Genomic DNA, 27,278 nt, shown 5'->3' with positions numbered 1-27,278 from the left:
CGAATCCTGCTGTAGCGAAAGTTGGTGCCCCACTGTACTTGGTGCCCATCTTGTAGCAGCCCAATGTACCTTTTCAGTCTGATCTATGTGTTTTTTTATTCCAGACTACTGATGCATATTCCTAAGTTGGTCTGAAGAATGATTTTATTATCTTTCTCAGCATGTCTTCATTTATATATGTGAATGCTATCCTCATATTAGCAAGCAGTGTGTACATGTTCCTTACTTTTTCATTTATGTGGTCAGCCAGTGATAGTCACAGAGACTTTTACCTGATAACCTAAATCATGGGGAAAGGAAAAATATGAAATTTAAGGTGGCAAATCAGATGAAGAGGGATATCAGATGAAGAGGGATAATTGTGATAATATAGGTGAGCAGTGTGTGAAGAATGATGAAGGAAAGGTAGTGGTGAACAGTGGGAATATTAAAGATGCACAGAGAGAGCATTATAGCCAGTTGCTGAATGAGGAGTCTGACTGGGACAGTGAAGGTTACGAGCAAGCAGCTCCAGTGTTTGGCCCTTGGTCTTTGACTGACGTTGCTACTGTGAGCGAGGCAATAGGCTGGATGCAGGTGGGGAAGACAGCAGGAGTGTCTGGGTTGACTGCCAACATGTTGAAGGCCTCAGGAGATATAGGGATGAGGTTAGTCACTGACCTGATAAATAGGATTATATACGAGTGTTTTGTCCCACATGATTGGTTGAAGAGTGTAATTGTAAATATGTATAAAGGGGTGATGCCCAGGAAAGAGGAAATTATAGAGGTATTAAGCTTTTAGATCAGATAATGAAGGTAATGGAGAGAGTTCTAGAAGGTATGATTAAAGAAAGAGTGAATACTGATGAGATGCAGTTTGAGTTTATGCCAGGCAAGGTGACAACTTCAGGAAAAAAATATTGGGAAGAAATGGGATCTGTATTATATTTTTGTTGATTTGGAAAAGGCCTTTGACAGAGTCCCTAGAGAGATGATGAAGTGGGCAATAAGAAAAGTTGGCTTGGAGGAGTGGCTGGTTAGGGAGATTATGGCCATGTATGTGGGTGCCCGCACCCAGGTAAGAGTGAATGAAGATTTGAGTGATGAATTTTCCGTGAACGTTGGTGTCCATCAGGGGTCAGTTTTGAGTCCCATGTTGTTTACCATGGTACTTGAAGCCCTCTCACGTGACTTCAGAAACAGACTCCCGTGGGAGATGTTATATGCTGATGATTTAGTGCTGATTGCAGAGAACGAAAGGGAGGCGGAGGAAAGATTTAGGAAGTGGAAAGATGGTATGGGGCACAAGGGCTTAGGAGTAAATGCAGATAAAACAAAAGTGACGATATCTAGGGTTGGTGGCGGTACAGTCAAAGGCGAGAGAGAGTGGCCATGTGCAGTTTGCCATAAGGGCGTGGGAAGTAATTCCATCTTGTGCAGTTAGTGATCAAGTTCCATGTTACATAAGATACATGACACTTATTTGGTATAATATTGCACCAGTACACCATGGGAAAAAGCTGGGATACACCACATCACGTGCAGTAGGAGGTCCAGTACTGAAGGGGTTAAGCTTGGTACCCATCTTGTACCGGCCCATTGAACTTTTTCAATCTTGTCTATGTGCTTTTTGAGATGAGGACTCCAGACTACTGATGCATATTCCAGGGTTGGTCTGATGATTGATGTTATTATCTTTCTTAGCATGTCTTCATCTATGTATGTGAATGCTGTTCTCATATTTGCAAGCAGTGTATACATGTTCTGTACGTTCTCTCTGATGTGGTCAGCCGGAGATAGTCTGTTATTGATAATCACACCTAGGTCCTTCTCTCTTTCTGAAGTGTGTACGGTTTTATTTCCTAACTTATAATCCCAATCAGGTCTTTTTCCACTTTTACCAAACTTGATTACATGACACTTGTCCACATTGAATTCCATTTGTCATGTATTACTCCATTCATGAAGTTTATTTAAATCTTCTTGTAGCTCTTTACAAGAGTCTGTGTTAGTAATTCTCCTTTGTAATTTTTAATCATCTGCAAACATATTTAGATAGCTTTCATTTCCAGTGTTACTGTCTATATCATTAACCCCTTAACCGCGGGGCGTCACTTTCGTGACGCTTAGGAGCAAGGGATCATACCGCGGGGCGTCGCTTTTGTGATTCTGTGTTATTTTGAATTCACCCGGGCTTCCAAGTGGGGGCTTGTATCATCTATCAGTACTGCCAATGTCCAACACTAGTCAGCACTCCTAATCTCATCTGTACTCCCATCCATTGTTGACAATTTAGCCATTTCTCCCCGTTCTTGACTCCCCTCCCTACCCCCCCTCCATTACCCTATCCTCTCGCCTGCCCGGCCGTGCTACGCTAAGTAAATCTTCCCTGGAATTTTTCACTGATTTCATCCATTGAAATAAGCCCTATGTCGTATTCTTATACTAAATAATATATACAAGAAAGAAATAAGGTAAGTGAGAGTGCCATACACCTGGAATTGGCTAATTATCACCTGACAACACCTCACGTGCACTCGTTCGCTAATTTTCGCTGTTTTTTTCCCCTTGAAATATGCCGTATAATCTATTTTCATAATAAATATACATGTAAGGAGGGAAGGGAGAAGCCTAAGTGATATTTACATTCACCTGGAACTACCTAATTTATAATGTATTGTCTAGATTTCCTGCCAATCATATCAGTGCTAGACAAAGCTGTTTCAAGATTTAACATTGGTAGCTCTGAAAATATATCTCCTAAGTAGGCCTCTAATCTATTTTCGTAATAAATATACATGTAAGGAGGGAAGGGAGAAGCCTAAGTGATATTTACATTCACCTGGAACTACCAAATTTATAATGTATTGTCTAGATTTCCTGCCAATCATATCAGTGCTAGACTTAGCTGTTTCAAGAACCAATATTGGTAACTCTGAATAACCCCTAAACAGGCCTCCACGCTGGCCCTGCGTTATCAGTTTACTCTCATCTTCCGAAGAGAGGGGATGTATGTTTCTTCTTGCTGACTTCAAGGCCTTTTTTCACCCCCATGCAAATGGCCCTGTGACCTTTACCCCCTACTAAACCTAATGTGGAAAGAGGTAAAGGGCTGACAAATGATAAAAGAGTGACTACGATCTTTCTATTGAGTAAAACAGTGCATGTGGAATTGTAAATAATGTGTAAATAATGTGTAAACAGCAAGTGAAAGTAATGAATGTAAATATACGTGAACAATGGAAAATAGTTTTATCAGTTATTTCAAGTGACAGTGCATAACACAGTGTAAATAAAATAGAAATGTAAATAACGTAAATAAAATAGAGAACGTAAATAGAAATGTAAATGAGTAGTATTATAAGAATACGAGTATATACCCTAGGAGTAATGAAAGTGAAAGTTTCACTCTAGCATGTCTGAATGCTATGAGTTATGAGAGTGAAGATGAAAGTGACATTCACTCTCAATGTCAGTATACAGGACGAGAAAGTGAATGCTGCGTATTTTACTGAAAGATATTGAATCCCTAGAGTGACAATAAACTAATAGTACTGAAGGAAACTTATGGATAAAGACTCCAGATATATATAAGTGTTATATAGTAACAGAAATATAAAGTGTGAGGGGTTTTATGAATAATAAATGACAGAGTAACAAAAGCGAACTAGTGCCAGTGCGACAATCAGATGCGCTCGTAATTTCCATTGCTTTCACAGTGTTTTTTTTTTTTGAGTATGGATCCCAAACTACTTGAAAATTGTAGAATAGTGTTTATAGTGTTTGTATCTGGCTGTGGTAATCATATTACGGGTTGTCGGAAGGTGTAGAGTGGAGACTTCGTTACCCTACTTCAGAGGTCTCCACAAGTCCTACGGTAACCGACGAAGGCTCAACAATCATTCCAGGAGAAAGCTGAAGGTATGTGCCATAAGCATATGTAATTTTATTATTCTAGGACTAATAACTGATTTTTGGCAAATATTTTTTGAGAGTCTGTCGGAGCCCGAATAACCCCGCGGCACACGCAAGTCATTGGTAAACAAGCCCGCGGTGTAGGGGTTAATATACACTAAAAACATGATTGGTGCCAGCACTGAGCCCTGTGGTACTCCACTAGTCACTTCTTTCCATGATGAGTAATTTCCCCTTAGTACTGTTCTCATTTCTCTTTTCATGAGAAAATCTTGCATCCAACAATACAGTTTGCCTCGAATTCCTCCTTGAAGGTATAGTTTCCATAAAAGTCTTTGGTGTGGTACTGTGTCAAATGCTTTCTTGAAATCTAAACTGATACTGTCCACCCATCCTTCTCTTTCCTGTAATGTGTCTGTTACTCTGTCATAGTAGCTCAACAGATTAGTAACACATGATTTTCCCTTTCTGAAACCACACTGTCTTTCTGTTACCATATTGTGTTCTTCTAGATGATTTACCCAAGCTTTTCTTATAAGCTTTTCTAATACCTTGCTTACAACACTGGTTGGTGATACTGGTCAGTAGTTAAGTGGATTTTGTCTATTCCCTTTCATGAATAAGGGAACAATGTTTGCTTTCTTCCAAATATCAGGTAGTTTACCTTGACTCAAGGATTTCTTGAAAATTAAAAATAATGGTTTATTTAACTCCTTTGCACATTCAGGTAGCACCCAACATGAAATTTCAGCAGGACCATTTGCTTTTCCTCTGTCTAATTTACTTAGCTCCTCCAGTATTACTTTTTCTGCTACAGTATTTGTATATCTGGTAGTATGTGTGGGCATGCATTTTTTTTTTTTTTTTTTTTTTATGCGAGGAAGAAGGAACCAAAGGCCATGAGCCCGCAGTAACAGTTCCCTCCAAGAGAAAAACAAAATACAATAGAGAGCCAAATTCAAGATCCGATCATTTTGAGATGCCTGGACACACTGCGTTTGAAAGACTGGAGATCATAGGCAGGAGGAAATACAGACAGAGGGAGACAGTTCCAGAGCTGACCTGTTGCATGAATGAAAGACTGGGAGTAACGGTTAACTCTTGCATTAGAGAGTTGGACAGAAAAGGGATGAGAGTTTGCTGCCAGACGGGTGCTACGCGCCCGTCGTAGAGGTGGAGGAATGCAAGCAGACAGTTCAGAGGAGCAGTGACCATTAAAGTAGCGATAGAAAAGAGATAAAGATGCAACAGTGCGGCGAAGAGACAGAGGTTGACGGGAGTCAGTAAGAGGAGGAGAGTTAATGAGACGAAAAGCCTTTGCCTCCACCCTATTGAGAAGAGCTGTATGTGGGGAGCCTCCCCACACATGAGAGTTGTACTCCACACAGGGGCGGATAAAACCCCTGTATAGAGTCAACAATTGTGCAGGGGTAAAGAAGGAGCGGAGTCGGCTTAGCACACCCAATCTCTTGGAAGCAGATTTTGCAAGAGATGTAATATGATCTTTCCAAGATAAGTCCCGAGTAAATGAAACCCCAAGCATGTTCAAGGATGATGCAGGATTAATCTGAATATTATTAAACATTAGTGGGTATACCTGTGGAAGATTTTGTCGGGTTGATAGGTGTAAGAACTGAGTCTTAGAAGCATTAAAGACAACCATATTATTTTTACCCCAGTCAGAGATATGAGCCAAGTCAGACATTAGGTGTGCCATAGCCTCATCCCTTGTTTCTTGAAGTAACTGTTGAGATGGGCGTTGCGGGAACCGAATGGAAAGGTGAAGGGTGGAGTCATCAGCGTATGAGTGGATAGGGTTAGATGTACAGCTTAGAAGATCACTGATGAATAAAAGGAAGAGAGTTGGTGATAGGACAGAGCCCTGAGGAACACCACTGTTGATAGATCTAGGAGAAGAACGATGGCCGTCTACGACAGCAGCTATAGAACGACCAGAAAGGAAGCTAGCGATGAAGGTACAGATAGAAGGATAGAAACCGTACGAGGGCAGTTTGGAAATTAAAGATTTATGCCAGACTCGATCGAAAGCCTTTGAGATGTCAAGTGCAATGGCAAAGCTTTCGCCAAAGTCCTGAAAGGAGGATGACCAGGAGTCTGAAAGGTAGGTGAGAAGATCGCCAGTGGAGCGTCCCTGACGGAACCCATACTGACGATCGGAAAGAAGGTTGTGATAGGAAAGATGCCTTAAAATTTTTTTTATTAAGAATTGACTCGAAAACTTTTGAAATACAGGACGTTAAAGCAATTGGACGATAGTTGGAGGGTTGGGAGTGGTCACCCTTCTTTGGGACTGGCTGAATGAGAGCAAACTTCCAGCAAGAAGGAAAGGTACAAGTTGACAGACAAAGGCGAAATAGTTTGCCTAGGCAGGGTGTAAGCACAGAAGCACAGTTCTTGAGAACAACAGGAAGGACCCCATCAGGCCCATATGCCTTGTTAGTACTGAGGCCAGTAATGGCAGAAAATACATCAACTGAAGAAATTTTAATGTCAGCCATGAGGAAGTCAGAGGGGGGAAGTGATGGAGGAACAGCACCGGAATCATCTAAGGTGGAATTGGAGGAGAAAGTCTGTGCGAAGAGATCTGCTTTATCAGTAGAAGAAATAGCTACAGAACCATCAGAGTAGAAAAGAGGAGGGAAGGATGATGAGGTAAAGTTGTTAGAAAGATTTTTGGCAAGGTGCCAGAAGGAGCGGGAAGAATTCGAGTTGGAGAGTTGAGAGCATTTAGTATGGATGAAATTATTTTTAGTAGAGCGAAGAACAGACTTAGCACGATTCCGGGCAGAAACGTAAAGATTGTGTGATTCAGGGGTGGGTTGGCTCCGGTACCTTTTGTAGGCCTTCTCCTTGTTGCGGACAGCATTAGAACAAGCGTGATTAAACCAAGGCTTTCTTGCGTTAGTCAAAGGATATGAGAAAGGAATGTATGCTTCCATGCCCGAGAGAATAACCTCCGTAATGCGCAAGGCACACTCAGATGGCTCACGGCCATGGAAGCAATAATCATTCCAGGGAAAATCAAAGAAGTACTGCCTGAGGGCCTCCCAGTCCGCAGCTCCAAAATGCCAGAGACGACATTTCCCTGGAGGGTCCGCAGGCCGTACTGGAGCGATAGGACAGGTTAAGGTAATAAGGTTGTGATCGGAGGAGCCCAACGGAGAGAAAAGATTAACAGAGTAAGCAGAAGGATTAGTTGTGAGGAAGAGGTCAAGTATGTTGGAGCTCTCTCCAAGGCGGTCAGGGATACGGGTAGGGTGCTGTACAAGCTGCTCTAGGTCATTAAGGATAGAAAAGATGTAGGCTTGTTCACCAGGTGGATCCGTGAAAGGAGAGGAGAGCCAAAGGTGGTGGTGAACATTGAAATCTCCAAGAATGGAGATTTCAGAGAAAGGAGAAATGGACAGAATGTGTTCCATCGTAGAAGTAAGATAGTCGAAGAATTTTTGATAGTCAGTAGAATTAGGGGATAAGTAAACAGCACAGATATATTTAGTCAGAGAATGACAGGAAAGCCGAAGCCAGAGAGTGGAGAATTCAGAAGAATCAAGTTCAGGAACACGAGAGCAAGATAAGTCGTTGCGTATGTATACACAACAGCCACCTTTGGCTTTGAAATGAGTATAGAGAAAGTAGGAGGATACAGAAAAGGGTTTGCTGTCAGTTGCCTCAGACAGCTGAGTCTCCGTTAGAAAAAGAAGGTGAGGTTTAGAGGAGGAGAGGTGGTGCTCAACAGAGCGAAAGTTAGATGAAAGGCCGCGAATGTTGCAGAAATGAAGAAGAAGAGAGTCAGACAGTGGTTCCAGGCACCTCGAGTCGTCACCGGGAGAGGGGCAGATGGCATGTTCCACAATCCCTCTCAAAATTTTTTTCCTCTGTAAAAACTGATTGGAAACTCTTGTTTAGTGCTTCACAAACATCCTTCTCTTGTGTATAGGTGATTCTCTCGTCTGTAATGGATTGTATTTTATCTTTTCCTTTGGTTTTGCTTCTGATGTAGCTGTAAAATAGCTTCGGTTGATCACTACTTTTATTTATGATATCCTCCACAAACTGTTTTTGGGCTTCCCTCCTGATTCTTGTATAATCGTTTCTTGCCTGTTTCTAATTATTATACGCCCTTTCACTATTGTGTCTTCTGTATCTATTCCACAACAAATCTTTTTCTTCTGACTTTTTACATTCTGTATTGAACCATTTCTTTTTCTTTTCTGCTTCTTTGTCCTGTGGGATGTACTTCTGGACTCCTATTTCATAAAGTTCACAAATTTTTTACATATAGCATTTAACCCCTTAACCGCCGGTGTCATTCCAGAATGACATTGCAAAAACTGGACCAAACCGCAGGTGTCATTCTGGAATGTTTGTGAATATTTTGAATCCCGCGCGTTTTTTCCGCGCGCCAATTGTTTCAAGGGAGAATAGCTATTAAGTTCTTTCACCCCAGCCGACCCCCACCTCCCTCCTCCCCCCCCCAGGCCCCCACCTCCCCCCCCCCAGGCTCCCCCCCCCCCACCCCTGCCCAAACATGCATCAGTATCTGTCCAGCTTTGTGAGTGACAGTGGTGCTGATGTGGCAGTGAAGTGCAGGCAATTACAGTGTCTTTTACCTGCCTCAGTGAACACAGAGTGGGTGTTTATCATATGTGCAGTGTTCATATATGTTTATAGTATTATTAACAGAGTGTGGTTGGCATTTGGTAATGGTGTGTGGGGCGAAAAATTGTGATTTTAGATTGCTCACTTCTAATGGCACTGCCCGTCCAGTGATACTCAACAAAATCATGAAACCTACATCATTGCAAAGCTGAAGGTTAGTACTTTCTAATGGTACCTTACTTTTCACTCTAGCTTTATTCTGTGAAGAGTTATAAAGGTTTAAAGTTTGTTTACATTTTGGCTGGAACCCCCGCGGAGGGGGCCAGTCGGGTCAAAACAATGCCCGCGGTTAAAGGGTTAAATCTTGTCCTCTAAGCTCCTTTTCCAAATAAATTTCTAAGAAGAACTTCTTTAGGTCATGATAGTTTCTCTTTTTATAGTTTAGGCTCTTTTTGTAACTTTCATTGCTGTTAACTATGTCATATCCAATCCTGAAGTTGCAATTTAGTACTGCATGGTCACTTCTGCCAAATGGAGGGTGAATTAGTAAATTGTCAATATCATTTTCTTGCCTGGTAAATATGAGATCTAGCACTGAGGGTAAATCAAATCCTCTTTTTCTTGTGCTTTCCCTTACATGCTGCGTTAGGAAAACTCTTGCATGAGATCCAGGAGCTTTTGGTCCCAACAGCTCTCTTGGCTTATTATATCTAGAGTATTCCAATTTATATTTGTATTAAAATCTCTAGTTAGTATAAATCTTTCCGATGTCTCTTCCATTTTTTGTAGTAATGCTCTTAAACTTTGAATTGTACTCTCTGCCAGGTCATCATATTTGTCTCTTTCCCATGTGTTTGATCTGGGTAGCATGTACAAATTGGCTACAATTACTTTCCCTTCAGATGTATTGATCTCTACTGTAATCAGTTCTACTTGTGAGGGTATACACTCAATCCTCGGAAATCGCGTGTTTATAAATCATGGATTTATAAATCACGGCTAAGTGGCTGTCAGACTGCTGACACCCTTAAACCGCTGTTAAGTCATGAAAATCACGGATCTAGGCACCTAAGTGGGCCTTTTCTGAGGAGAATCGTAAACTGCGGCATTCAATTTGAAAATCGCGACCCAACAACCAATTACCACCCGTCCCTGGTGGCAAGTGTGCATACTAATGCCGCAGAGTTAATGAGAAACATCAGGAGCTCATCACCCACTATTCTGCCCGGGTAAGGGCAGAAGCTGAGCCTGAACCACAGCCTGGCCCTTCACACACTGAGGACGTGAATGACGTAGCATGTCATCTCTGAGGCAGACTTTGAGGGCTTCCTGAGGGAGGCAGAGGAGCTGGAGAAGGGAGAACTGCATGAGGGAGCACCCCCACCTCATGCTGAGAGGTTTTAAGTTCTTCCCAACACCACCCCACTCCATTCACTTAAGCAATATCGTCATAGGATTAAGGTGAGATCCCTTAACATTGCTTATTTCTATTAAATACATGCACTGAATATTCCTAAATTTGTATGTTTGTTTGATGGTGCCTAGATAGGTGTAGGTAGGGTGCTGTGGGGAGTGGTTGGCCAAAGTCCAGACTCAAATTCATTTTTCACATAAGAGTTATTATTTATAAACCGCGGAATTTGTAAATCGCGGCAGTGGTCCAGACCCAAATTGCCGCGATTTACGAGGATGGAGTGTATCTAGTTCTATTACTTTGACTTTTAGATTTTTCTTAGTTAATATCATAATTCCTCCTCCTTTTTTTAAGTTCCTACCTCTTCTCCATATATTATATTCCTCTAAGTTTACAATGTCATTTGATATCCTTGGTATTAATTTTGTTTCACTTAGGCATATTATATGTGGTTCATTTTCTCTAACATAATCATTCATCTCTAATAATTTTGATTCCATTCCATCCACATTTGAGTACATCAACTAAATCATCTTGTTTATATACTTGTCATGATTTAGTTCTACTACCTTTCTCTTTTTTATTCCCTCCTGTTTATGTACCACTTTCATACCTGCAATCCAATTACCTTGTAAAAAAATGTATTCTTCTCCTCCTCTGATCTTCCCTCATTTTTTGTTATTGCTTCCTCCCTCTTCTCTTTCAGTAATTCAAGTTCCTCTTGTGTTAGGCATCTTTTTATCCATACATTTTTGAACTCCTCTTTTTCCATAAGATTCTTTGCATTTTTTAGTATCTCCTCCATGGTGTTTACACTCTGCAAGGTTACCTTTAGGGGTCTTGATTTGCTTCTCTCGTATTTCCCTAACCTTTTGTGTTCCTCTATGTCTTTACTATAGATTTCCTCTGATACTTCTTTCAATATACTCATTACATTTGCTATCTCCTTTTTGTCTCCTGAGATCTTGTTTTTTACTTCTTCCTCTTCTATACCAATGATTACTATAGATTTGTTGATTACTGAATCTCTGACTAACTTAGGATTGTTTTGGATTATTCTTTTCATTTCCTTTTTAATGCTTTTTTTCTTCCACCTTTGTTCCTAAGTCTTTCTTTACTTTCACCATTTCAGCATAAGTGGTTTCCACATCATTTTTGTAGCTTTGCAAAGCTTCATTCACCTGTGTTATCTTCTCCTCAATATCACTGCTCTGGTCTATCAGACTGCTTACTTGCCTAATTGTCTCTATCATTTTTGAACTCTTCCATAACACTCTCATGGCTGACTACTGTACTTGCCATTTCAATAATTTTCCTCCAAAGTGTACCCACTTCTACTGTTAACTCATCTATGCTTGTGTCTTTCTTGTTGACTTCCTTTCCTAATTTTTCTATTTCTTCCTTTTGCAAGTGCATCTGTTTCTTAATCTCATCAATCTCATTATGAAAAGCCATCTCTAGTCTGTGTACTAGTTCCACCAGTTTATTGTGAGTCTCCACTTCAACCAGTTCTTGGTAGAAATCATCATCCTGCTTTCTACCTTTATCCCTTTTCTTTTCCAAATTTGCTTTACTAAAGTATGTGGTCATCCTGCAGTACTAAAACCACATATACTACTTACATTCTCTGGTGCAGTGGTAGACTAAACAAACGATCAGCTGATTATGCGCACTCTTGCGCTACTTTGTTTTCTTTTCTGTTTGAACAAGTCTTACTTAAAACTTCTTCTTTTATATATTAGAACACCATTTAGTCTAACCCGCTACAAAGCTTGACTCATATAAAGATACTAATTTAGGTAATGCCATTGGCCAAGTTGGGCAGGCATGGAGCTGTGTGTGTGTGTGTGTGTGTGTGTGTGTGTGTGTGTGTGTGTGTGTGTGTGTGTGTGTGTGTTCTTACCTAATTGTATCTTTACAGGAATGAGTCAAGCTCGTACTGTCCCGTGTCTTAAACCATATTTATCGTACATATCCTTAAATTTGTGAATTGTTTTGGCACACACTACTTCATTCAGTAGTGCATTCCATTGATCAATTGCTCTGTTTGGGAAACTGAATTTCCTTACGTCTTTATCACCTCTCTTCTTATGCAGTTTTTTGCAGTGTCCTCTTGCTGATGCTTCTCCATACGTTAAGTAATCATTTATGTCTATTTTCTCTTTCCCTGATATGCACTTATATAGCATTATCATGTCACCTCTTTTCCTTCTCCCCGGTAGTGTTGGTAGATTCAGTTTATTTAGTCTTTCTTCGTAGCTTAGGTCCCCTAAGCTTGGTATCCATCTTGTAGTGGCCCTTTGAACTTTTTCAATCTTGTCTATGTGCTTTTTGAGATGAGGACTCCAGACTACTGATGCATATTCCAGAGTTGGTCTAATGAATGATGTTATTATCCTTCTTAGCATGTCTTCATTTATGTATGTGAATGCTGTTCTCATATTTGCAAGCAGTGTATACATGTTCTGTACCTTCTCGCTGATGTGGTCAGCCGGAGATAGTCTGTTATTGATAATCACACCTAGGTCTTTCTCTCTTTCTAATGTGAATAGGGTTTTATTTCCTAACTTATAATCCCAATCAGGTCTTTTTCCACTTTTACCAAACTTGATTACATGACACTTGTCCACATTGAATTCCATTTGCCATGTACTACTCCATTCATGAAGTTTATTTAATTCTTCTTGTAGCTCTTTACAAGAGTCTGTGTTTGTAATTCTCCTTTGTATTTTTGCATCATCTGCAAACATATTCAGAGAGCTCTCATTTCCAGTGTTACTGTTTATATCATTTATATACACTAAAAACATGACTGGTGCCAGCACTGAACCCTGTGGTACTCCACTAGTCACTTCTTTCCATGATGAGTAGTTTCCTCTTAGTACTGTTCTCATTTCTCTTTTTATGAGAAAGTCTTGCATCCAACAAAACAGTTTGCCTTGAATTCCTCCTTGATGGTACAGTTTCCATAAAAGTCTTTGGTGTGTCAAAAGCGTTCTTGAAATCTAAATAGATACTGTCCACCCATCCTTCCCTTTCCTGTATTGTTTTTGTTACTCTGTCATAGTAGCTCAACAGATTAGTAATACATGATTTTCCTTTTCTGAAACCAAACTGTCTTCCTGTTATCATACTGTGTTCTTCTACATGATTTGCCCAAGCTTTTCTTATAAACTTTTCTAATACCTTGCTTACAACACTGGTCAGTGATACTGGTCGGTAGTTGAGTGGATTTTGTCTATTTCCTTTCTTGAATAAGGGGACAATATTTGCTTTTTTCCAAATATCAGGTAGTTTACCTTGACTCAAGGATTTCTTGAAAATTAAAAATAATGGTTTACTTAACTCCTTTGCACATTCTCGTAGTACCCAACATGAAATTTCATCAGGACCACTTGCTTTTCCTCTGTCTAATCTACTTAACTCCTCCTGTATTACTTTTTCTGCTATTTGTATATCTGGTAGTATGTGTGGACATACATGTTCCACATAGTTCCACTCAAAATTTTTTTCTTCTGTAAAAACTAATTGGAAATTCTTATTTAGTGCTTCACAAATATCTTTCTCTTGTGTATAAGTGATTCCCTCATACGTAATGGATTGTATTATATCTTTTACTTTGGTTTTGCTTCTGATATAGCTGTAAAACAGCTTTAGTTGATCACTACTTTTATTTATTATATCCTCCTCAAACTGTTTTTGGGCTTCCCTCCTTATTCTTCTATAATCGTTTCTTGCCTGTTTGTAATTATTATACGCCCTTTCACTATTATGTCTTCTGTATCTATTCCACAACAAATCTCTTCTTTCTTTTGATTTTTTGCATTCTGTATTGAACCATTTCTGTATTTTCTTATCTGCTTCTTTGTGCTGTGGGATGTACTTCTGGACTCCTATTTCATAAAATTCACAGAATTTTTTATATACAGCATTTAAATCTTGTCCTCTATGTTCATTTTCCCAATCAACTTCTAAGAAATACTTCTTTAGGTCTTGATAATTTCCCTTTTTATAGTTTAGGCTCTTTTTGTAACTGTCATTGCTGTTTACTATGTCATATGCTATCCTGAAGTTATAATTTAGTACTGCATGATTGCTTTTGCCGAGTGGAGGGTGATATATTAAACTGTCAATATCATTTTCTTGCCTAGCACTGAAGGTACATCAAGTCCTCTTTTTCTGGTGGTTTCCCTCACATGTTGCGTTTGGAAGAACTCTTGTACGAGATCCAGGAGCTTTTGGTCCCAACAGCTTTCTTGGCTAATTATATCTAGAGTATTCCAATTTATATTTGTATTGAAATCCCCAGTTAGTATAATTCTTTCTGATTTCTCTTCCATTTTATGTAGTAATGATCTTAAACTCTGAATTGTACTCTCTGCCAGGTCCTCATAATCATCTCTTTCCCATGTGTTTGATCTGGGTGGCATGTACAAATTGGCTACAATTACTTTACCTTCAGATGTGTTGATCTCAACTGCAATCAGTTCTACTTGTGATGGTATATCTAGTTTTATTTCATTGACTTTTAAATTTTTCTTAGTTAATATTATAATTCATCCTCCTTTTTTTACATTTCTGTCTCTTCTCCATATATTTTATTCCTCTAAGTTTAGTATGTCATTGGATATCCTTGGTGTTAATTTTCTTTCAGTTAGGCATATTATTTGTGGTTCATTTTCTCTGACATAATCATTTATCTCTAGTAATTTAGATACCATTCCATCCACATTTGAGTACATCAACTTTATCATCTTGTTTATATACTTGTCATAACATGGTTCTACTACCTTCCTCCTTTTTCTTCCATCCTGTTTGTGTACCACTTTCGTACCTGCAATCCTATTACTTTAACAAAATTTCTTCTTCTCCTCTTCTGATCTTCCCTCATTTTTTGTTTTTGCTTCCTCCCTTTTCTCTTTCAGTAATTCCAGTTCCTCTTGTGTTAGGCATCTTTTTATCCATACATTTTTGAACTCCTCTTTTTCCATAAGATTCTTTGCATTTTTTAGTATCTCTTCCACAGTGTTTACACTCTGGAAAGTCACCTTTAGAGGTCTTGTCTTGCTTTTCTCATGTTTCCCTAATCTTTTGTGTTCCTCTATGTCTTTACTACAGATTTCCTCTGATACTTCTTTCAGTAAGCTCATTACATTTGCCATCTCCTTTTTGTCTCTTGTGATCTTGTTTTTTACTTCTTCCTCTTCTATACCAGTGATTACTATAGATTTGTTTTTATCTACTGAATCTCTGACTAACTTTGGATTGTTTTGGATTATTCTTTTCACTTCCTTTTTAATGCTTTTTTCCTCCACCATTGTTTCTAAGTCTTTCTTTACTTTCACGATTTCAGCATACGTGGTTTCCACATCATTTTTGTAGCTTTGCACAGCTTCATTCACCTGTGTTATCTTCTCTTCAATATCACTGCTCTGGTCAGTAAGACTGCTTACTTGCCTAATTGTCTCTGTGTCATTTTTGAACTCCTCCATAACACTCTCGTGATTGACTACTGTACTTGCCATTTCACTCATTTTCTTCCTAAGTGTACTCAATTCCACTGTTAGTTCACTGATGGTTGTGTCTTTCTTACTGGCCTCCCTTCCTAGTTTTTCTATTTCTTCCTTTTGCAAGTGCATCTGCTTCTTTATTTCATCAATTTCATTTTTGAAAGCCATTTCTAGTTTGTTTATACGTTCAACCAATCTATTGTGAGTCTCCACTTCAACCAGTTCTTGGTAGAAATCATCATTTTGCTTTTTACCTTTATCCCTTTTCTTTTCCAAATTTGCTTTACTAAAGTATGTATCCATTTTGCAATACTAAAAATGCAAAGCATGTACTTACAATCCCCGTGTTGTTGTAGTCTAAACAAACCTCAGATGACTCAGCGTATTCTTTCGTCTTGGTTCACTTTCCTGTTTGAACAAGTCTTGTTTAACCCGTCCCATCCCGACATTTTTGGACCTTTTTTTTTTGGCCCAAACATCCGCTTTTGGTGAGAAACATCGAAAATTCATAGAGAAATCGCTTACCTGAGGTTTAAAATACGCGATTTAGGTACGTGTACTTCCTTACCTGACTGGGTTTTCTAACAGGCTGGCACCAAAGAAAACGAGTTCTATGGGAGGGTAACTATTTTATCCACTCATAAACAGTATTTATTTATTTACTTGGTACGAATTTATACGTAGTACAAGAGTATATTGGTTTTCAAACAGTAATATAGGCATTATAAGCATTGTTTCACTCACTAACTCATCACCATTCATGACCTTTTTTTTCCCACATTACCTGATCATCATTTCTGACTGATTCTTCCTCAAATGCTGTGTAAACTTTGTCCTCCACATTGTCATCGATTGGGGAATCATTCTGGCCCTAAATGTCTTTATTGACCAGGTCACTGGTAACACGTGAATTGCCGAGACAATGGCGTGCAGGGAGGGGGGGAGAGATTATGCGGTGTAAGGCACTGTTCCTGCTTGGCATCTTGTAGAGGAATAGAGGAAGGTGTCCCGTGTATACATGCCAAAAATCACTCGCGAAATCACTCGCGAAAATTGAAAATTGAGCAAATTAGGGACCTTGCAATGTTGCCGCGTTAATTCACGTCGCCGGGACGGCACAGGTTAAACTTATTATTTTTTTCCTTTTATTAATGAAAAATCATTTAGTCTAACCTGGTACAGAGCTTGACTCATACAAAGATACTAATTTAGGTAATGCCACTGGCCGTGTTGGTTCAGTACAGAGCGCCGATGCCGCACGTCCGCCTCGATTGAATCCCTGTGTGTGTGTGTGTGTGTGTGTGTGTGTGTGTGTGTGTGTGTGTGTGTGTGTGTGTGTATTTACCTATTTGTATTTACCTATTTGTAGTATACAGGAATTGAGCAATGCTCGTGTTGTCCTGTCTCCATATCCACATTTATCAAGTCTACCTTTGCACACATGAATGTTTTTCTCATGCACCACCTCTTTGTCTAAGTCGTTCCAAATATTTAAGAATATACCTAATTGTGATATACACGGAATGTACTATGCTCGTGGGTTTCCGTCGCTGTTTCTCAATAAGTCGAATTTAACTTTAAACTCGTTTATGTTTTTAGACTGGACGATCTCTTTGTCCAGGCTATTCCATAAGTCTATACTTCTGTAAGGAAAGCTATATTTCTTGATATCCTTCAAGCAGCTTGACTTTTTCAATTTCATTCCATGTCCTCTTGTTGCTCTCTTATCCCATACAAACAGATCTTCTTTGTCAATTTTATCTACTCCCACCATGGTCCTGAACACCGCAATCATGTCTCCCCTCTTTCTCCTTTCCTCTAACGAAGGCAAATCCAGTTTTTCCAGCCTCTCTCTGTATGACAGGTCTGTCAGACTGGGGACCATCTTGGTTGCTGTTCTTTGTATTCTCTCAATCTTGTTTATATCTTTCTTTTTGTGTGGGGACCACACTACCGCTGCATATTCTAACCTGGGGCGGATCATGGCCACTATCAATTTTTTCATCATTTCCTCATCCATATAATGAAATGCTACTCTTATGTTAGTCAAGAGCTTATAAGTCTCTCCAACTATCTTGTTAATGTGCTTTTCTGGTGACAAACTATCTTGGACCAGCACTCCCAAATCTTTCTCTTCTCTCCTTTTTGTGATTAATTCATTACCCAAAAAATAATTCAGTGATGGTCTCCTGGTACTTTTACCCATTTCCAATATTTTACATTTCTTTACATTAAATTTCATTTCCCACGTCCGGCTCCAATTGTGTATCCTATCCAAATCCTCCTGCAGTATTTTACAATCCTCCTCAACCTCTATCTTCCTCAAGATCTTTACATCATCAGCAAACAGACTCGCATAACTGTTCACTCCATCTACCATATCATTTACATAAATCAGGAACATTACTGGCGCCAACACTGAGCCTTGAGGGACTCCACTTGTTACTTCCCTCCATCCAGACATCTTTTCCTTTATTACTGTCCTCATTTGTCTGTCTCTCAAAAAGTCTCTCATCCATTCCAGAAGTTTCCCCTTTAGTCCTCCTATATATTCTAGTTTCCACATTAGTCTCTTATGAGGTACCTTGTCAAAGGCCTTCTCTAAGTCTAAGTACACACAATCCACCCAACCATCTCTCTCCTGTACCACATCAATCGCTCTTGAGTAAAAGCTCAACAAGTTTGAAACACATGACCTTCCACTTCTGAATCCAAACTGACATTCAGCCAAAATATTCATCTCTTCCAGATATTTTATCCATCTGTCTTTCAGGATTCTCTCACACAATTTTGCGACCATGCTGGTTAGAGACACTGGTCTATAATTCAGGGGTTCTTCCCTGTTTCCTCCCTTGTAAATTGGTACCACATTTGCCCTCTTCCATTCTTTTGGCACTTTCCCCTCTTCCAGTGAGCATACAATTAAGCTGTGAATTTTATCCGCCAGTTGTTCTCTGCATTCCTTCAGTACCCAATTAGAAATTCCATCAGGTCCTGGGGCTTTCCTTACATCTTGAGTTTCCAGTAATTTATACACTTCCTCTGTGTGTGTGTGTGTGTGTGTGTGTGTGTGTGTGTGTGTGTGTGTGTGTGTGTGTGTGTGTGTGTGTGTGTGTGTGTGTGTGTGTGTGTGTGTGTGTGTGTGTGTGTGTGTGTGTGTGTGTGTGTGTGTGTGTGTGTGTGTGTGTGTGTGTGTGTGTGTGTGTGTGTGTGTGTGTGTGTGTGTGTGTGTGTGTGTGTGTGTGTGTGTGTGTGTGTGTGTGTGTGTGTGTGTGTGTGTGTGTGTGTGTGTGTGTGTGTGTGTGTGTGTGTGTGTGTGTGTGTGTGTGTGTGTGTGTGTGTGTGTGTGTGTGTGTGTGTGTGTGTGTGTGTGTGTGTGTGTGTGTGTGTGTGTGTCAACATCACAACACATCATATATGGCTTTTTATGCCTCCGCCCATCTCTGCTGGGGAAGGCATTAAGTGATCAGTTTGTCTGTCCAAGGGTGTATGGGTGTGATCCCACTGATTGAGTTCCACCAATTTTTTATCAGTGTTCCAGTATGAGGAGATGATGAACTGATTAGATCAGCTAGGTCAAGAGTCAAAGGTCAAGGTTATATGGGGTTGACTTAGTCTATCTTTGTGGGTGCAATAACTCCTGAACCCCTTGATGGATTACAACCAAACTTTTGTCAATGATACAGTATGAAGGGACCATGAACCAATTAGGTCACCAAGGTCAAAGGGTTAAAGGTCATGATCATGAGGCTGACTTAGTTTATCACATCCGTCCATGCATCCATAACACTCTTGTGGGTGCGATATCTCCTGAACCTACCAACAAATTTCCACCAAAATTTTGTCAGTGATGCAGTATGAGATGATCTGATTATGTCAGCTAGGTCAAGGGTCAAAGGTCAAGGTCATATGGGACTGACTTAGTTTATCCTTATGGGCATGATATTTCCTAAACCCCTCAATGGATTTCAACCAAACTTTTGTCAGTGACACAGTATGAAGGGACGGAGTAGGTCTGCAAAGTCATGGGGTCAAAAATCAAGGTCATATGGGGTAAATTCTGTTTATCCTTGTGGGCTTGATATCTCCTGAACCCCTCTACAGATTTTGACCAAACTTTTGTCAGTGATACAGTCTGAAGGGATAATGAAGTGATTAAGTCAGTAAGGTCATGGAGTTTGTATGGCAAGTCTGTGTACAAGACCTGACAAAGGCATACCAAGCAATGCTTTGCCACCACTAGTTGAATGTATGAAGCTGAGGAAAAATCTCTTGTCATGAGTGATCAATGGTGTACCTGTAATCACTCTGACCCAAGAATATCTTTCTTTGACTGAAGAAAATAATTTCAACATTGCAATTATTGGGCAACCCCAATCTGTTTGGCCGAGGAACTGCCACTCCAGGATCTTCCAGTGTGGTGAACTAATGTTCTCTTGCAGAAGAAAGCACCTCACCACAGCAAGGTGCATTTGGTTCAAGAATGGCTGCTGCATTTCAGTCTCTCCATCCAGTTAAGAGGGGTACCAAAGTAGGCTCCACATCACCCCACTGTTTGATTACATAGCTACCACTCAGCATCATGAATGGTTTCCTGGGTTACAGGAATCCATCAGGCCTGTCACTGTACTATGTCACCTGAAGTGGAAAGTCATAAAAAGTGACAGGAAGATGGGGAGAAATACGAAGGGAGGTGGGGAGACACAGTAGAATAATTATTTAAGTGAAGGTATACGTATGCAGCACTAAATGAAGTGCGTAAATGACTGCTGCAACCAACTACAACCTCATTTGGAGGCAAAGGAAGTGAAAGAATACACTGAAAATATTACTTGAAAGTGTTAACCATACTTTGAATCTGAAGATGACTTTATAACAATTCTTTTGGAGTGAAAAGGTCATGAGCTGTAGTTAGTTTGTTTTCACCTGATAGAACTCGGCCACTCCCAAAACCTGAATAACACATTATGGGTTGCAAGCGATTCAACAGGCCATAGTTGTGAGGTAGGTTAAAGACAACAGACTATAGTTGGTAATATCCTTATACTTACAGTTTGATCACCTTAACACTGACAATCTTCCTCTCCTTGACATCAGTATTTGCCACATCAGCAAGCATATGTGCCAACTTTCTTGAAAAGCTATTATATTTCCGTGTCTGAAACAAAGATCCATATAGTAAGTACACATTTTACATTGCATTTTTGGATATTCCATTTACCAAGTCAGTCAACCATTAAAAAAAAAAAAAAAAAAAAAAAAATGCCATTTATATGGCCAATCTGCCAGGTTCGCCCATTCCTCAGACTTATACTGTACTGCAGTAATACAGGTACAAAAATAAATATTTTACATTATATTTACAACACATCCTTGATATATGATGACAACTGTATATATAATCAATCATACAATACAATCCCAGTTAACCAGGAAGCTTGGGGAATTTACCTTCCCAGTTACAGATTTTTCCCATTTCTGATATTCAAATCAAATCTACAGTATATCTATCTATCTATTGCCAGATGCCTCAATCCCGTTTGGGGTGACCACAAACAAATCGCCTCCACGTCGTCCTGCTCCCCGGCATTTCACTGCCCTGCTCCCAACTCACACCCCCCTCTCTCATATACCTCTCCACCCCATCCCTCCATCTCATCCTCGGCCGCCCCTTCCCTCTTCCCCCCTCCACCTCACTCACATACACTCTCTTCGTCAGTCTTTCACCCTCCATCCTCTCAACATGGCCAAACCACCTCAGTGTATATAGGCTATAATTATCAATGCAGTAAATACAATACTTACCACTCACATCAGGGGCCCACACTAACAGATTCCACCTAAAAAATTGCCTTGTAAACATACACTATGGACATAATGCATGTGCATGCAGTGTCTAACAGTACTGCAAAATGCACAAGGTAAATTAATTCTGCTAACAACCATATTATTTCATTACATGTACAGTACTCATAAAAAGAGAAAATTAAGCTAAAGAAATAAAATCTTGAACATTTATTGGTGAACTGATGATATGGAAAGAGTGCACTATAGAATTATCACAACACTCGTGCCCCAACGTCTGCTGTGTTTAAGGCCCCGGCCCTGACCACAGTATTTCTTCCCCCCCTGACCACCATCACTCCAGCCCTCACCTGCCACTCAGATGTTCTGCAGAAAATAAATGATGTATGTATGAAACGTAAGCTCACTATAGTAATGCCCCAATATATGATACCCCTAGATGCGATACCCTGGCTTAGCGATGGGGGTACAAATACCACCAGGCCTTGGTGCCTGATGGGCGAGCCCCGGTTTAACGATGGGCCCTCCGATGTCGCGCCCACAGACAACGGGCTGAAATTTTGAATCGTGCATGTTCCCGCGGCCAGCTGAGCCCACCAGCCTCCCAGGATGCGCAGAAACACTCGTGCAGGCCCTATAGCCATTGCTCACCCCACACTCACCCATATCGCCCTTTTCGCACCAGCCATCTCAGAGTGAGGATCTCCCTTATGCTCGCCTGCCACGCATTGTGCTGCACCACCAACGTTATGCAACTTGCTATTGTAACGCATTGTAACGGTGTTTGAGCAGTGCCATGAGTAGAGCAATAATACTAAACATGTGTGGTGTGCAATACTGTGTGATTTTGGGCCCAAATAAGTGAGATAATGTCTGGTGGGGCTAGTGGTGGTGCTAGTGGAGGCCCTAGTCATGGTGGTAAGCAGCCTGCTAGTGGTGGTGCTGGTGATGTTCCCGCGAAGCATATATGTAAGACTATGTCACTGGAGGTGAAATTGGAAATCCTAAAGCAGTATGACAAAGGCAAAGCTGCATGTCCTATCGCCTTGGCTCTCCACCTGGCCCAGTCGACTGTCTCTACTATCATAAAGAAGAAATAGGCCATTAAGGCTACTGCTGGGGAGATGCAACCTTATCTGCCTCCTGTATCATCCGTCAGCAAGAGCCTGCAATGGAGGAGCTGGAGCGGATGCTGCACACGTGGGTGAAAAATCAGAGCTGGCACAAGGCACCCATGATCAAGCCATAATATGCACAAAGGCTCTCTTCCTCTGGGTATGCTAAAGGTCAGGAGTGAGCTTGATGAAAGCGAGACCTTTAAGGCGAGCCGTGGTTTGACTGGTTCAAGAGGCGGGCAAATCTCCACCACGTGAAGATGTACAGTGAGGCAGCTAGTGCAGATACAGTGGCGGCGACAGCGTTTCCTGACGAGTTGAAATGCATCATCACGGAGGGTGGCTATAGTGTGAAGCAGGTCTTGAATTTTGATGAGACTGGGCTCTTCTGGATGAGAATGTCCTCCAAGACATATCTTGTAACGGAGGAAAGGTCTATGCCAGGACTCAAGGCCTCGAAGGACCAGCTAACTCTGCTGCTGGAGGGCAACGCCGAGGGCGACCTGAAGTTGAAGCCGCTCCTAGTCTAGCACTCTGAGAATCCCAGGGCTCTGGTGAGGTATGTTAAGGAGAACCTTAGGGTTATCTGGAAGTAGAACAAGAAGGCTTGGTTGATTTCAGATATGTGTTCATCCTATTTCCACTCGTACCTCTCTTGTGTGCTGATAAGGTATGCGTCACGTGAGAATTTGGCGAACAGATTTCTCGTGATGGTGGATAATGCACCTAGCCACCGGCCTGCATGAAGGAATGGGTGAGAGCCAGGAGAGTGTGGCAGGGAGGTTTTGAAAGTGAGTGAGTTGGATAAAAACGAGAAAATGATAAAGTATCAGGAGAAATTGAAAGATGAGTGGAATGCAGTGAAAGATCAGGAAAATGGCAGTGTGGAGGAGGAATGGCAGTTGTTTAAGAGTGCTGTGGTGGGGCATGCGGAACGGGTGTGTGATGTGAGACGAGTGGGTGGTGGTGTAAGATAAGGAAGTAAATGGTGGTGCAAGGAAGTAAGTATGGCTGTGGCTGAGAAGAGACACGCATATGAAGTGTGGCTGCAGAGGAAGGATGAGGTGTCATATGGAAGTGAGGCATGGACCTTGCAAGAGGGGAACAAGTCAAGAGTGAGAGCAGTGGAAATGAGTTACTTGAGAAGAGCATGTGGAGTGACATGGAGGGACAGGTTGACGAATGAAGAAGTGAAGGAACGTTGTGGGGTGGATGTGGATGTGGTTGAGAAGATTAGGAGAAATACACTGAGGTGGTTTGGACATATGGGGAGGATGGAGGATGAAAGACTGACTAAGAGGGTGTATGTGGGTGAGGTGGAGGGAGGGAGAGGGAGGGGTAGACCGAGGATGATGTGGAGGGAGGGAGAGGGAGGGGTAGACCAAGGATGATATGGAGGGATGGAGTTGAGAGGTATATGAGGGAGCAGGGGGGGGGTGAGTGGGGGGGGGGGAGTCAAATGGTGGGTGACAGAGCGACTTGGAGGCGTTTTGTCTGCAGCCACCCTTTACGGGATTAGGGCGTCGGGCTATAGATAGATAGTCATCAAAGCATCACAGATTTGGCCTCAATTTCTTTGTGCTTTGTGACTGTAAAACTGGATATGTGTTGGATGTAATAGTTTACTCAGCAACATATGTTGATATACCTAGCGATGATCCTCATGGGTTCTCTGCATCAGTAGTGAAAGTGCTGATGGAAAGGTATTTCAACAGGCACCACATCCTGTATACTAACAATTATCACACAGCCCCAGCATTGACAACATATCTGCTTGACCATGGTACTGGATCCTGTGGAACTGTTGGGGCCAACAGAAAGAATTTCCCGGTATTTTCGGCAAATACTGAGAAAGGAGCCCTTCTGACAAAGAAATGTGGGAACATGTTAGCCCTTCTCTGGCATGACATGAGGTGGGTTAACATGTCACCTACAGTTCATAAGGGTGTGTTGGAGGAAGCTGGGAAAACAGACTACAGGACAAGGGAACCAATGATAAAGCCAGATGCATGTCAATGATATATCAACATGAGGCTGGCTGATAAATCGGACATGGAAATTGGTGAGGTCGACTGCCTATGTAAGTCCTGCAGGTGGTACAAGAAGGTGTTCTTACACCTTTTTGATATCGTCATCCTGAACGGTTTCATACTGGTCAAGGAGCTTGTCAGGAAACCTCTCTCTCTACGAGAGTTTGAGATAGAGCTGGCACGCGAACTCCTTCTGCAATATTCAACTGCTCAGGTGACAGGTGCTAGGCGGGGGACAGCGGTTCCAGTGGACAGGCTCAGCTGTGCTGAGTATTCCCGACAGCACAAGATGGTGGAGATCAGGAGAACCGCAGTAGGTCGTCTGGCATACAGGCGATGCCACGTCTGCCGCACAACAAAATGTTGTCCTCCAGCACGAAAAGAGACCTCATACAATGTGCAGAATGCAAGGTCCCCCTATGCCCCAAATGCTTCACAGAGTAACACTCTGAGTGTGAGTACTGAGCAGGTGTGTGGGGAAGTGCAGTGTACAGCAATGGACAAGTTTGTATATTTTCATAAATGAGTGAAATGTATGATATTATGAGTGATTTGAGGTGCTCCGAGCCAGAGGGGCGACCGTGCATTTTGCTTATTTTCAGTAAACAGTTGTTAAACTAAGGGCTAATTATACAATGGTAAAATTATACTAATATGCATTTTATTGTTTAGCTTGAAAGTGCCAGCCAAGACAATTAAAATGGTAAACATGAAATGTTTAAAGTATATTATACTTTGGTAATTACATGTCAAAGCAAATAAACAAAATGCACGGTCACCCATCTGGCTCGGAGCACCTCATTTATAGTAACTGCTAAGATATAAGTCTTTTACTATCTATCTATATACCAAGGCTGTTTCCCCCAAGGAAAGGGAGGTGGCCAAGACAGGACGACACACTCCCAAATTACTCATCCACTCAAACATCCTAGCCCCAAAGGGGAGAAGGGACAGATCCTCACTGCACCACACCACACGAGGGTCAACTGTGCAGTGCAAGCAGTGACATCCGCGGCAGGGCCCAACAGCAGAGCTGGTTTACCCCTGCCACATCATAATAGACCCATCACCTTACCCACACCTGACCTGATCAGCTGATCAGACAAATGAAGGAGAATATCCCCTCATGGCTGCGTCATCATTTATTCATTCACAATTTCTCTCCATTCATTTCTATCATGCACAGCCACTTTTCCTTGGTCAACAGACATCCCTTTCGCACCCAACGCTCTCATCACACTGTCCATCCATCCTATTTGTGGTCTTCCTCTCAGCCTTACACCTCTCACATCAGATCTAGTTATCTTTTTCACCAATCTCTCATTATCCATTCTCTCCATATGCCCAAACCATCGCAACACCCTCTGCTCAACTCGATCAGCCATCTCTCGAACAACTCCAGTTCTCCTTCGCACTTCATCATTTCTCACTCGATCCATACGTGTCACTCAACATATACTCCTCAGACACCTCATCTCCATTACATTCAAACTTTTCCTCTTTGCTATCCCCATATTCCATGTTTCAGTCCCATATAATGCAGTCGGTACCATAACAACCTCATACAACCTTCTCTTTAAGTTCTACAGGTGCATATAAGTGACATATAGTAAGTGCAGTACAGAAACTGATACTGTTTACTGGATACTGGTTAGAAAATTACTGGAAATACCTTGAGTCTGCCTACCTGTTACCTGAAAGAAAACCACTTGTGAGCGGGCCACAATGAACAATACCTGCTTGGCTATACCTAAATTATTTCACTCAATACTCAGGGGGATTGTGCCAAATATAAGCATCAGTGTATCTGTGATGTGAAGTACAAATAATGTTAGTTGTATAAAACATTTATGTGATTTTCACTATAACCCTGATTAGTACAAAGCAATCTGAATAACAGTACAAATAATTACCTCAAACTCTACAAAAATGCATGAAAGTGCAACAGCATTTACTTATCAAAGTGCAATTACCCGTAATCGTGATGTAAAGTGCAGTTCTAAGTGTCTTAGTAAAGGAGAAATATGATTATTTACGGAAAAAGTGAGTACAGAAAAACAACGAGATAATTCCTTTCCCACACACCTACGGGGCACAGTGGCATGGTGGAGCAGGTGGTAAATCCTTGGGTGAGCCATATGAACCGGGTGATGACTCATTTTCATGGCAGTGAGTAAGGAGAAGTAGAAAAAATGAGTGGAATCTTCCACATTCCATCCAAGGATGCATGGGCAGTGTTACAATCACCACTCCAGTCCGTGCTGCCAACGCTAGCCAGGCTGGCCATGGCCATTGGTATTTACCTAATTGTGATATACAGAAAATAAGCTACGCTCATGGGGTCCCGTCTCTGTTTCTCAATAAGTCAAATTTAGCTTTAAACTCGTTCAAGTTTTTAGACTGGACGATCTCTTTGTCCAGACTATTCCACAGGTATATACATCTATAAGGAAAACTATATTTCTTGATATCCTTCAAGCAGCTTGGTTTCTTGAGTTTCATTCCGTGTCCACTTCTTACTCTCTTATCCCATACAAACAGATCTTCTTTGACAATTTCATCTACTCCCACCATGGTCCTGAACACTGCAATCATGTCTACTCTCTTTCTCCTTTCTTCTAAGGAAGGCAAATACAGCTTTTTCAACCTCTCTCTATACGACAGATCTGCCAGACTGGGGACCATTTTGGTTGCTGTTCTTTGTATTCTCTCAATCTTCTTTATATCTTTCTTTTTGTGTGGGGACCACACTACTGCTGCATATTCTAACCTGGGGCGAATCATGGACACTATCTATTTTTTCATCACACTATCAATTTTTTCATCATCTCCTCATCCATATAATGAAAAGCTACTCTTATATTAGTCAGGAGTTTATACGTCTCTCT

The 27,278-nt window shown here is 41.1% G+C and overlaps 1 protein-coding gene across 1 annotated transcript in view; it reads right to left on the bottom strand.

The window, feature by feature from the left end:
• Positions 1-27,278, bottom strand: part of LOC145403829 (uncharacterized) — a 140,949-nt gene that overhangs the window by 65,423 nt on the left and 48,248 nt on the right. Inside the window, exon 2 of the mRNA XM_080275521.1 lies at positions 20,492-20,598. Coding sequence (XP_080131647.1) covers positions 20,492-20,598 — 107 coding nt within the window. The remainder of the gene's footprint in view (positions 1-20,491; positions 20,599-27,278) is intronic.

Source organism: Coenobita brevimanus, chromosome 1, assembly GCF_032717465.1.
Source record: "Coenobita brevimanus isolate Jiangsu-jjx chromosome 1, ASM3271746v2, whole genome shotgun sequence".
Lineage (NCBI taxonomy): Eukaryota > Metazoa > Arthropoda > Malacostraca > Decapoda > Coenobitidae > Coenobita > Coenobita brevimanus.
This window is presented reverse-complemented; position numbering and strand designations above follow the sequence as displayed.